Source organism: Benincasa hispida, chromosome 3, assembly GCF_009727055.1.
Source record: "Benincasa hispida cultivar B227 chromosome 3, ASM972705v1, whole genome shotgun sequence".
NCBI lineage: Eukaryota > Viridiplantae > Streptophyta > Magnoliopsida > Cucurbitales > Cucurbitaceae > Benincasa > Benincasa hispida.
In genome coordinates this window covers 34809879-34822803 of record NC_052351.1, presented here as the reverse complement: position 1 = coordinate 34822803, position 12925 = coordinate 34809879, and the positions used below count along the sequence as shown (strand labels likewise).

The 12925-nt window shown below is 35.2% G+C and overlaps 1 protein-coding gene across 1 annotated transcript; it reads left to right on the top strand.

Moving 5' to 3' along the window:
• Positions 1 to 6235: 6235 nt before the first annotated feature.
• Positions 6236 to 12801, top strand: LOC120072810 (pentatricopeptide repeat-containing protein At5g02830, chloroplastic). Its single transcript, XM_039025323.1, has 12 exons — positions 6236 to 6873; positions 7273 to 7360; positions 8118 to 8322; positions 8701 to 8808; positions 8992 to 9156; positions 9260 to 9847; positions 10309 to 10374; positions 10505 to 10585; positions 11277 to 11374; positions 11729 to 11939; positions 12054 to 12114; positions 12283 to 12801. Exons 1-12 carry the CDS (start codon positions 6312 to 6314, stop codon positions 12594 to 12596), a joined length of 2547 nt encoding a protein of 848 aa, XP_038881251.1. The 5' UTR covers positions 6236 to 6311; the 3' UTR covers positions 12597 to 12801.
• The last annotated feature ends 124 nt before the right edge of the window (positions 12802 to 12925 follow it).

Genomic DNA, 12925 nt, shown 5'->3' with positions numbered 1-12925 from the left:
ACATATGAACTCCGCAAACATATGAACTCAATTTAGTGCTTCAAACAACCCCTAAAAGTAAAAGGCACCACACAACTTAAAATAATATTTTGTAGTACAATAAATGGGACAAGTAAATTTGAACCTTTAACTTAAGTGATAATACATGTCAAATACAATTGAGTTGTGTCCTATTTGACAACTTAAAGTATATACATATCTCATACATTCTAAATATTAGATGTTTGAATCATCTCTAATTTACTTAATTGAATTAATTAAAAAAAATGTAGAAACTAGTATGTAATTTAACACAATAAAAGGAATAGAAGGAATAGAAAGCTAGTTTGACTAGAAGGTTGATAAGATAAGTGAGCTTAAATGTCATGGATCAAACATCGTGACATACGTGGCGAGACACGAGTGGCCGGATTAATCCCAAGATACGCTCACTAGGGTTTTGGGATAGCGATCAAGCAGAGTATGTGCTATGGGCGTATACCTACTCTTGAGTGACTAAGACGGATGGGTATATTGCCTTAGTACCACACTGGTCGGGAGCTATTCCAGCTTCCCTAATGAGCCAATGGGAGGGTGAAACCAGTCCATCTCAAGGATAATATAGAAGGCTTACCTCATCCTGGAGCAACTGAGGTGCCACATGAGAGATGTTGTGCGCACGAAAACTCTTGACATGACGCTCCCTATATAATATACACATGTGTTCATTAGGTATGACAAAAAAAATTCTTGTTGTAATATAATAGAAATATATATACATAAGGCAGGAAACGGAGGAATATGATAATTTTTCGATTAAAGCATTGGAGGAGGGGAGATTGAACCGTCAATTGTTTGAATAACTATTGATGTTTTTACTAAATCATATACAATTTGACATAAGAAAAATGGGCAGTTGTAAATATAACAATTATGTCCAAAGTATTAATAGATATAACATAATGTAAAAAAAATTACAAATATGACAAAATTTAGATAGTCTATCAGTGATAGACCGTATCGCTAGTAAGTGTTTATCGACGATAAAAGTCTATCACTGATAGACTTTGTTATATTTGCAATTTTTTAAAATGTTGTTATACACTTGGTTATTATCCCTAAAAATGTTACCCATTGCAATTACAAGGCAAAGATTTTTATTTAAAATTTTAAATTAAGCATATAAAGTACCATTTCTATTAATTAGTTTTTATGTCTTGTTGTCTATATTTTATGAGTGTTTTTAATATCAAAACCAAACTTAAAAAACAAAGGCCTCGTTGAGTAACTTTTTTTAACAAAAAAAAATTAAATTTATGGACACTACTTTCACCACCAAATTTCCTAGTTTGTTATCTACTTTTCACTAATTATTTAAAAAATCAAGTCAAATTTTGAGAACGAAAAAAAGTAATTTTCAAAATGTTTTTGTTTTTGGAATTTGGCTAACAATTCAACTATTGTACTTAAGAAAGTTGCAATTCATTGTAAAAAATGTAGATGATATAGATTTAATTTTCAAAAACAAAAAAAAACTAAATGATTACCAAATGGGGCCTAAAATAACGGACCTTTAATATTAATATTGTTGTTTTCAAAACTTATTAGAGAAATATTGTTGTTTTGAAACTTATTAGAGAAATATTGTTGTTTTGGGAGTTTGAGGCTAGAGGTCGAACGTTGAGAACTCGACTAATGTGGAGGTCGAACGTTGAGAATTCGACGAACAAAGAAAAACTTGGAAACAATACATAAGCGCGAAACTTCAACCTCGACAAGGGAAATCTCGTGAATCGCTTAGGTTTGTCGAAGGTTGAAGTTTTGACACACATCCACCATTGAGATTGCAGGTTTATTACTTTTCTTTTCCCTCATAGAGGAAAAAAGTAATGAGATGATATACTATATGTATCTGTGTACTCGAGCTGCTTCTAACAACCTATGCATTTTGTTATCATTTCGAATTAGACGGAGGCTTGTGGATTGACAGGCTTGTGGGATTGACGTGAGGGGGTGGGGATGGCTATATTTCTGGGAGCGAACTCCAGGCGAATATGAAGCGCATGGATATATAAGTGATCCTTGGATGAAAGACAATTCCAAATTAGCTTTGTGCTACGAACAAAAAATTTTGTATATTAGGTTGTCGAAGGTTACACGCATGTCAAAACTTCAAAGCGATTAAGGAGATAAGTGGGCTGAAGCAGATTAAGGAGAGAGCGAGATTCAAAGCGAGATCAATAAATGAATAAATTGATATATTATTAGATTATTATAATGTAAAACTTTATTGATTTACAAAAAAAATGGAATATATAGTAGATTATTATAAAAAAATTGAATATACAATAAATTAATTAAAAAAATGAATATACAATAAAATGAATATATAATAAAAAAATTATTTATTATTCAATCCATAACTATCTGGAGCCCGTCTTATTAACGAAGGACACTTCCTTCGATTATGTCCTAACTGGTTACAAAATCCACATCGTTTGCGAGTGGCTGGTTCTATCCAATCCATCTCGTTGTGATAACGTAAACTTTTCGGTCTACCAGGCTTTCTCAACAACGATGGATCAAGATGTAAGACGGGCATATTAAGGTGCGTGATCCAGTAATCTTCATGCGGTACAGTTGAAATTGAGAAGAAGTAACATTCAACATACGTTGACAATTTGTAGTAGTCTCAATAAAATCTTTGTTGTTCATGTAAAATGTGAGCAAACGGCTATAAAATGCGAGCATGGAATGCCGAATGCTTGCCTTGTTACATGAATAGTACCACTCGGGCGTATGATGACTTATTCGAGATCACTAAGTATGAAACACCTGAGAGAAATTGTAACACACGAAGAGGTGTATTTAATTTCAGATCACATACTGGTAATAATGCAGCAGTGAACAACCCAAAATGGTTGGACGGGACGAATGTCACCATCGTTTCTACTTACGACATATCGTCAGCAATTTCAATAAAAATTATAAATTTAATTCATTGAAAAATTATGTTTATCTGCCGGGTGTCAGTTTCAAATTTCAAAAGTTCAACAAAGCAATTGAAGATATCAAAGGAAAAATCGGAGCTGTCTAAGTTTTTTTGACAACATTAGTTTAGAGAAATGGACTCAAGCACATGATGGAGGATTCAGATATGGGTGGATGACGACAAATCTATCAGAGTGGGCATAAATGGAGTCTTCAAATGCGTGAACTATTTCGAGAAAAGAAGAGCAGAAATAAGGGATGCATTGGAGCGTCAAGATAACCAGGACCTGGTTGACCCGATGTTTTGTATGACCATGTTCATTCATCGATCATTATTTGTAATGGCGAGATCGTACTACTGGAGAAATATCTTGCAGACGTCAAAAGGCAGGTTATTCAATTGGACTGGCATCTGATCACAGCCCTTTGGTCGAGAGATGGAGGCCGAGACAATGACACATTCATATGTCTGTTGGAGAGTGCACTATCATCTAACAAGACATAAAAGTGTTGTTGGGGTTACCTGTTGACGGTGAGTCGGGCCACAGAGTGATGTACGATGACTGGTTAGAAGTTTGTCAACCTAATTTATTATTTTATTCACACTAACTATATTGATTATTTTATTCACATTTTTATTGTATTGTCTTTTAATATTCTCTAATATAATATTTTGTGTTTCGGTTAGTTGGGAGCCGTACAAATTATTGTGCATACTTTGCCTAATTTTTGTACGAATGGTCAAACATATGGCGGACGATGGGTCTTTCATATGTTTTCACATTGGTGAGTGGCATCTTCCTGACAGGGTGAATGAGACAATTCGGTTTTCAGCAGGATGTCCCATCGCCTTGTAATACTGAACCGTATTGCATGATATTGACCTAAGGACTGGAGATGGTCCGAAAAAGTTGCACATTTGGTAATGCGATGGCACTATCATGCAAGATTTATTGGCAGTGGGGTTCTCTTGAGCAGTTGACACAGATGTCACTCCATAATATATTCATTGGTATATAATATCACAAGGCGTACGTCACTCGTTCGGGAGCAGTTGTGGGTCATCTGGTAAATGAATGAATATATTATCTAATTTTTTAATTAAATTTATTTTAAATATGTCTAATTGTTTTATAATTACAGAGATCAACAACATTAGACCTCCGTGAGGTGCGAATGATCCGAACCAGGTTCTTGTTATATGTAGTGACAACCCAAAGCTATATGGAGGAAATTCATTATATGTACGAATATACCTATTGTTCCTCCACCAGCTCCTAGATGTAAAGGACCTGTTCAGGAGAGGATAAGTTTGATGAGGTTGCACATAATGTGGAAGAGTTGCCCCCTATGACACAACGCAGAGTCAAACTAATTTGTTAGTCCGATGATGATGATGTCAGCATTTGGTTCAGAATTATGACTCAGAGGCTGGTCCTTCGTCTTCATACGTGCATGGACATGTCGGGGTCCATGGAGAGCATAATGAATATTTATATTATGAAGCCCTGCAGAGGTACCAGAGCAACATCAAGAAGAACCTGAGCAATCTCAAGTTCGAAGTCGACGACGACAACCAGCTCGAAATCGACGACGTCCGCTTGTGGGACACATTGATTTTTGTAATTATTTTTTATATAAATGAGATATTTAATTTACATTTTTTTATTTTTATGAGTTATTTATTTTTTTAATTTATTCTTTTAGAGTTTAAAATAAAATAATAAAATATTTAAGAAATTATTTTTTATAAAATGAAAAAATTTTTTTAAAAAAAGAAAGGATTAGAAAGAAGAAGGTGGAATGTGTAATAATTAAAAAGGAAAAAAAAGGGAAATTTGTACGGTATTCTCGCTCTCTATCAAAATCTCGCTATTTCGCTCTTGCTCTCGCTCTCGCTCACGCTCTCTCAAACTCTCGCTCTCTCAAAATCTCGCTCTCTCTCATAATCTTGCTATCGAATTTGATTGGGAAGTTCAGTGGCAAAAAGAAGAGATTCATTAGCTTGTTATTTAGTCAGACTTGGTGAGATGACAGAATCCATAAAAATTATTCAACAAGCTTTGGAAGGAATTCCAAGGGGAACTTATGAAAATTTAGAAATACGATCGTTTGATAGAGGAAGGTCTCCGGAATGATAATTAAACAGACTCAATAATAATATTAGGAAGGGTAAGGTCGAGGGTTCAAAGTTCGACGTATAAGTGAAAGGAAGGTCGAGGGTTCAAAATTCGACCTATGTAGGTCGAATTTTCAACTCTCGTCTTATTTATAAAAAAAAAACAATATTTTTACAAATAGTTTGAAAACAACAATATTTTCCTAAATAGTTTCTAAAATGACAATATTTTTTTAATTTTCCCTAAAATAACCATAAAAACAGTTTTAAAACACAGGTTTTTGTTTTAATAATTGAGCTAATAATACAAATGTTTGCATTGGAAATATGAAAATAGTGATTAAAAGTTTGAGAAAATATGTAAAATTTTTAAAGATCAAATAGTTAAACAAGGCATAAAGAGTTATAGTTACATTAATTATGTCTAAGTTTCATCCATCGTTTTGATATTTTATTAAAAGAACCCTTTGATATTTTGAACACAAAATCAAGACTTGTGCAAACGTGATGTCATATTTCAAATGACATTGTTTTACATAAAAAAACCCTAAAATGGAATAACATTTTAAAATTGTTCAAAATATGAACAAAATAATTTGTTTAGTACAACCATTATGAAAATGATAATTAAATCTATTACTATAACAGAAGGAAGGGAATACATATGTTCATTTAAATCTTATATTTTTATTAAATTATAATCTAAAAAGTTTAAACTAATGTATAAAATTAAATTTAAAATTATATTATCTAACAACATTTTGATAATATATGAGATAGAGAAGTCGAATATATCTTCTCGACGATCATGCAAATTTTGTGCTGTCAAATTAAGTTCATATTTTTTTAGTATAATTGGAAAGTATACTAAAAAAATTCATATTCATAGATGAGATAAGAATGGAAAGATAAATAAATAAATAAATATATATATATATATATATATATATATATTATAAGAATATTTTCGTTAAAAAAAATGATATTTAAGCTATCAGTAAATAAAATCTAAAGAAGAAGCAACAAAACGGCAGCGTATTGCTTTTGGTACCGTACTACCAACAAGCAAACAAAGCGCTGCCTTCAAAACCAATCATTTCTCGAAAATAATAATTATTCCCACAAAAAAGGAAAAGAGAGAGAAAAAATCAATGGGAAAAAAATATATATAAATGAATGAACTGAAAAGTTCAGAACTTCGCTCGTTAACCGTTGGCCAAGAATGCGAGTCTTCTCATCCCGGCTCCTCTCCTCCTCCGCCTCCATTGCCGGACCTCGCCGCCACTGCCATAGCCACTCCAAAGCCCCAAATCGTCTCTCTCCACCTATCCCCCACCGGAACGCATTGCCGCTCTCTTCACTCCCCTCCACTCGCCATTCCCATCCCCCTCTCCTGTCCTCCGTTCAATTGGACATTGCCGGCGCCTCATCCGGCGGAAGAATTCCTCTCCAACACTATGCCGGTGTCGCATCGAAGCTCGCCGAGCGCGGGAAGCTTGAGGATTTTGCAATCGTGGTGGAGAGTGTTGTCGTCGCTGGTGTTGAGCCCTCGCAGTTCGCTGCGGTGTTGGCTGTTGAGCTTATAGCCAAGGGGATATCGCGGTGTCTTAGAGAGGGAAAGCTATGGAGTGTCTTGCAGGTCTTGAGAAAGGTCAAGGAGCTTGGGATTTCTGCTTTGGGGCTTTGTGATGAGTCTGCCGTAGAATCGCTGAGGAGAGATTGTCACCGTATTGCCAAGTCTGGAGAATTAGAAGAGCTTGTCGAGTTCATGGAGGCTCTTGCCGGTAACTAACAGAAATTTTTTTGTGCTTATATTCTTTTAAGTTTGCGGGAGGGAATATATTGAAATGTAGCAGAGTAGACATTGACACACTGATGGTAAAGAATAGACTTAAAGAATTCAGATGATTGGAGTTAATAATTCTAAGAGGATTTCTTTTCTTTTCTTTTTTTTTGTTCTTTTTTTTTTCAAGGAATTTTCATGTTTGTTCCTTGTGAAATTTTGATGTTTTATGAGTTGTAGGATTTAAATTTTAGTGTTAAGGCTTAGTACACATGAAATATGAACTCGTTTACTAGGATATGGGAATTGATCATTTATAAACAACCTGCTTTTATCAATGTTCATGATTGGACTTCAAATACGAAATTCGCATTGTTTGATAACTAGCTACCTTTTTCAGGTTTTGGTTTCTCAATCAAAGAAATGATGAAGCCGTCTGAAGTAATTAAACTGTGTGTTGATTATCGTAATCCGAAAATGGCAATTAGGTAAACCCTTCATCTTTGTCTACCAATGAAGTTTCAAAGGGTTAAAATTCAGCAAAGTCTATTATAAAAAGTGTGACCAAAGTCTCACATTAGATGTGTGGAGGGTCGTTGTCTAGAATAACTATTAGTAAAGTCGTGTCCTTGACTTAGCCATCTTTGTGCCAATAATAAAGGTAGTAAACTCTAACATCATAGTCATAGTGGTCCGTGGTTTACTCTATCAGATAGGTCGTGTGCTTCAGAATTGAAGAGTTGGCTTGAATAAGAGCAAACTCTCCTCAATGCAAGAGAGGTGAACGAATGGATCACTATTTGAGAGGAAGCTATGGGATCCTATGTTCAAGGGAAGAATTATTGGGAGTCCAATCAAAGGCCCATATTAGATAGGAAAGGGAAAGACCATGGGTGAAACCAGAAGCAAATTCAAAACCATGAGGACTTATGCCCAAGGTAGATAAAATCATACCATTGTAGAGATGTGTGGAGGATTGTTGTCCCTAGCATATATAATATATATTTGGGTCTGCTTTAACTGAAAGGACTTTACTGGAAGCGTGGAGGGCGAGGAATCATTGCATAAGTTAATGTTCATAGTAATTTGGTTTTTAGTTGAGGAACCATTACAGGAATTAACGTTTATAGTCATTCAGTTTTTAGTTGACTTGTAGTTTTCTTCCTTGTATTTGGAATCCTGAGCAGTAATCGGTGTTTATACTTTATCTGTGAACCACTAATTGTTGTTCATGAATTTATACAGGTATTCTAGCATTTTACCACATGCAGATATATTGTTCTGTACAACTATAAGTGAATTTGGAAAGAAAAGGGACTTGAAATCTGCTTACATAGCATATACAGAATCCAAGGCTAATATGAATGGTCCTAATATGTATATCTACCGCACAATAATTGATGTGTGTGGTCTCTGTGGCGACTACAAGAAATCGAGGAACATCTATCAGGTATTGTTCTAACTGCAACACAAAGATCATCCTTAATGTTTATTATGTAAGTTCCATTTATCCTTCTACTATCGTATGCTATATATATATGTATTTAGAAATGTTGGTTGTTGTTTATATCAGCATTTGAGTTGTAGTTTAGAAAATAAATAAGTATTGTTGACGATCAGTTTTAACATCCTTAGTGTGTGTGCTACAAAGACTCATAAATTACAGATTTCAGCAAAATGCGGTATCAAATGTATTTATTAGATGAGTAGCTGCTTTAAGTTCAGCAGGTTAAAAAGTATTACTTTCTTTGTAATTCTGTAAGCGCTGATACTACAAGAGATACAGTCACACAGAGATTGAGGCTTTCTATTTATCAATTTTCTGCAGGACTTGGTCAACCAAAATGTCACCCCAAATATATTCGTTTTCAACAGTCTCATGAATGTAAATGCCCATGATTTGAACTACACATTTCAACTATACAAAAATATGCAGGTAATCCCTCTCTCGTTCCCCTCACACACACCAACAATTGAACAAAATAAAAGATCGAAGACACGGGGTTCCTTCATTGTTACTCAACATGTTCAATGCATATACCTGTTTAATCATGCGTATGGAAGATTGAAGATACACAGTTCATTGACAATTATCTAATATCAGAATTCATAAATTCAGAATCTCGGTGTACCAGCTGATATGGCCTCATATAATATCCTTCTCAAGGCCTGTTGTCTAGCAGGAAGAGTTGATTTGGCTCAGGACATTTACAGGGAAGTAAAGCATTTAGAAACAACAGGTGTGTTGAAGTTGGATGTCTTCACCTACAGCACAATTGTAAAGGTGCCAGATATACTCCGCACATAAATTTCATGGCTAAAGAATCTATTGGTGAGATACTATGGTACAGTATCCTCATACCTGAGTATTTATTATTACTTTTCAGGTTTTCGCAGATGCGAAATTGTGGAAAATGGCACTTAGAGTCAAAGAAGACATGCAATCAGCTGGAGTATCCCCAAATATGGTGACCTGGTCTTCATTGATAAGTTCATGTGCTAATTCGGGTCTTGTTGAGCTGGCTATCCAATTGTTCGAAGAGATGGTTTCAACAGGATGTGAACCTAATACACAGTGTTGTAATATCCTTTTACATGCTTGTGTCGAAGCTCGCCAGTTCGATAGAGCTTTTCGTTTATTTCGCTCCTGGAGGGAAAAGGAACTCTGGGATGATATAGAAAGAAAAAGCAGCACCAATGACAATTTGAATGCAGATTCAACATCTCAACTGTGTACTACAAATATGCCTAATGCTCCATCTCATGTACATCAAATCAGCTTTGTAGGGAATTTTGCTTTCAAACCTACAATTACAACATATAATATTCTAATGAAAGCTTGTGGTACTGATTACTACCATGCTAAAGCTTTGATGGAGGAGATGAGAAGTGTTGGTCTTACGCCCAATCACATTAGCTGGTCAATTTTGATTGACATATGTGGAGGATCTCATGACGTGGAAAACGCTGTACAGGTGAAAAATGCAGTTCTTTTTCTTGAATAAGTTGTTTTCCTTTTAGCATTGCCATTGTTGTTGGTTCAATATACTTTCCATTGTTGAAATTTCGTTGCCATTACATGTCTCTACCCATCAGCTGTTCTCCCAGTGGCCAAAAACTTTCTTTCCGAAGATGGCCGGGGAAGGAAAAAAAGGGAAGGGGGATTCTAATTCTAGACTGGTGTCTATGGTTTCTCCCTTCATTCTTAGACGATATTTAACTGTTTATTTGATAATCTAGCTTCTTTTCAATGCACTTTCTGCTTACGAACTTAGTTGCCAAAAATGTTCATATTCATGGGGAAAGTATATGCTCTCTAGCCTTCCCTTTGTAATTCGGTGAAAAGACGAAAGCTTTTACTTTTGACTGCCATAATAATCAATCCCCTTGTTTGACAATAGTATAATTTCACTTGCAATCTTTATTTTCAGTGCAGATCTTGACAACCATGCGAATGGCTGGAGTCGATCCTGATGTTGTTGCATACACGACGGCTATCAAGGTCTCAATCTCTCTGGCCATACTCTTTTTTAGGTCTAACTATCATCATTAGACATAATAGTGGCGGTTTACACAAGCATATTTTAGTTGCCTATTTTCTTTAAACACCCTTGTCTTTGGCAATGATATAGGTTTGCGTTGAAGGTAAAAACTGGAAGCTGGCATTTTCATTATTTGAAGAAATGAAAAGATTTGAGATACAGCCAAATTTAGTAAGTATTCATGCTTCCTTTGGTATTATGTTATATAATACACCAAATAATGTAAACTGTGAATGCATGCTTTATTGAAACTTAATGTGGGGAGGGCTCTGATGAGCCAGAACTCAAACTTATGTATCAAAGTGATAGTAAGAGAAAGTAGTTTGCAAGCAATCCTGAAAAGGGAACACGGCTAGGAGGTTGGGGAGACGAGGTAAAATATGGAAGTTTGGTGGACAATAAACTATAAGTGAGCACGCTAAATAGGAAAGTGAGAGATAATCTTGGTGTAAGAGAGATCAAGGGGGAAGCTAGTAAGATATCCTTTTAGTAAGAACACGTTTGGCTACTTGCTTCTTTCATTTAAGAAGCTAGTAATCAAATATCTCCTTAAGAGGCTATGTACTTTTTCCTTGTTTAGGGTAATTTAGAGCAACTCAGCTCTACCATAGTTCAGACTCAAATATCATGTCATATGGATTTGATACAATTTATGTAACATGAAGTGTGGACAGGCAAAATAATTTCTCTTTTTGCCTATTGATATGTATGTAATGTAAGAGTTACACATCGTCTGTTTGCTCCACTTTCCTCCACTTTCCTCCACTAGCAGCTTAAAATAAGTATAACGGACCAATCACTCAAATAAGAGGAAAAAGGAAATGAGAGGCGTCAATGATCAATGGTAGCATTCTTTTTGCAGGTGACCTATAGTACACTTCTGAGAGCTCGCAGTACTTATGGTTCATTACACGAAGTACAACAATGCCTTGCTATATATCAGGACATGAGGAAATCAGGGTAACGTTTATATAATTCATAGATATCATTCTCCTTTTCTGTAGTGGAATCATGTTGAAATCCAGTTACCATTGCTGATTTTTAGTCTCTTATTCATGTTGATTGGTATTGAATCTGCTCTCAATGAGTAAAATAAAGCAATCTTTCACAATTTTCTCTGGCATTCCCTCAGAATGCTCAACCAAAGATAGATTTCCTTTTGCTCCTTTGTTAAGGATTATAAACTCTAGTTTATTACCGGATTGGGAATGGTTTTTTGCACCATTCTTCTAGCTTGGCATGCCTTTTTGCAACGCCCAGATCCCCTTATTTTTTTTGGTTTGATGGAAATTATGTCTGACCGAAATATTTCAGGTTCAAATCCAATGATCATTATCTCAAGGAATTGATTGCAGAGTGGTGTGAAGGAGTTATACAGAATAACAATCGGCAGCAAGTTGAGATAACTCCCTGCAACAGAATTGACATTGGGAAACCACGATGTTTGATTCTTGAAAAGGTTGCCGACCATCTGCAAAAGAGCTTTACCGAAAGCCTTACGATTGACCTTCAGGAGCTCACAAAGGTCCGCATAAATAGCATGAACTGGTTCTACATTCTTCTTCGCAAAGTAATATTTGATATTTGCAATTTTGAGAACCTACCTGTATGAGACTAAGCATTTACTGCATTTCATCAGGTTGAAGCTCGAATAGTTGTTCTTGCGGTTTTGCGAATGATCAAGGAGAATTATGCATTAGGTATGGACATATTCCTGAGAAAATATATCTACTACTATAGTTGGGCAGTATCATTTATCAATTTCCAGGCCAGGCTTTGTTTTTATGAATTTAAGGTATTAGTACTTATGGAAACCTAGCTGCATCTATTACTCTTTAGGAATACTTACATTTTTATATTGGCTGCAGGAGAATCAGTTAAAGATGATATATTCATCATCTTAGAAGTGAGTAAAGTTGAAACAGATTTAGTTCAACAGAACTTTGAGGTGAGAGATGCAATAACCAAACTCTTGCAAGACGAATTAGGGCTCGAGGTTCTTCCTGTAGGATCTACGATTGCTCTTGATAAAGTGCCAAATTCTGAAAGCCCTAACATGTCGCATACAAAACTGAGAGGAATTATTGGAAGGAACAAGTACTCCACTAGGAGACCAGCAGATGTACAGAGACTAAAAGTCACCAAGAAATCACTGCAAGATTGGCTGCAAAGAAATAGGTAATAGTAGAAGTTCGGAGTTCAATGCTCGCAGAATGATTTTTTGTTAAAGATATAATGATTAATCATGATAATCTATATCTTGTAATTACTTTTCTTTTTTCTTTCTGTAAAGCAGTATAAGTAATGTTACTGTATGATCTGTTGTAAACTCCAAATGAAAATCTTTACCATCATTCATTAATAAAAGTATACACACTTTTGTTCAATTACTATTTTTTCTTTTCATGAATAACATACTTCCATTGAGAAAAAAAAATGAAGAATTCAAGGGCATACAAGAAAGAAGAGCCCCAAAAGAGAGCAACCTACAAAAATGACCTCCAATCTAAC

Coding starts and splice junctions, on each gene's coding strand:
- LOC120072810 (XM_039025323.1), top strand. CDS start 6,312: ATGCGAGTCTTCTCATCCCGGCTCCTCTCCTCCTCCGCCTCCATTGCC. Junction 9,157..9,259: donor CCTACAGCACAATTGTAAAG/GTGCCAGATATA, acceptor ATTACTTTTCAG/GTTTTCGCAGATGCGAAATT. Junction 11,375..11,728: donor CAGGACATGAGGAAATCAGG/GTAACGTTTATA, acceptor GAAATATTTCAG/GTTCAAATCCAATGATCATT.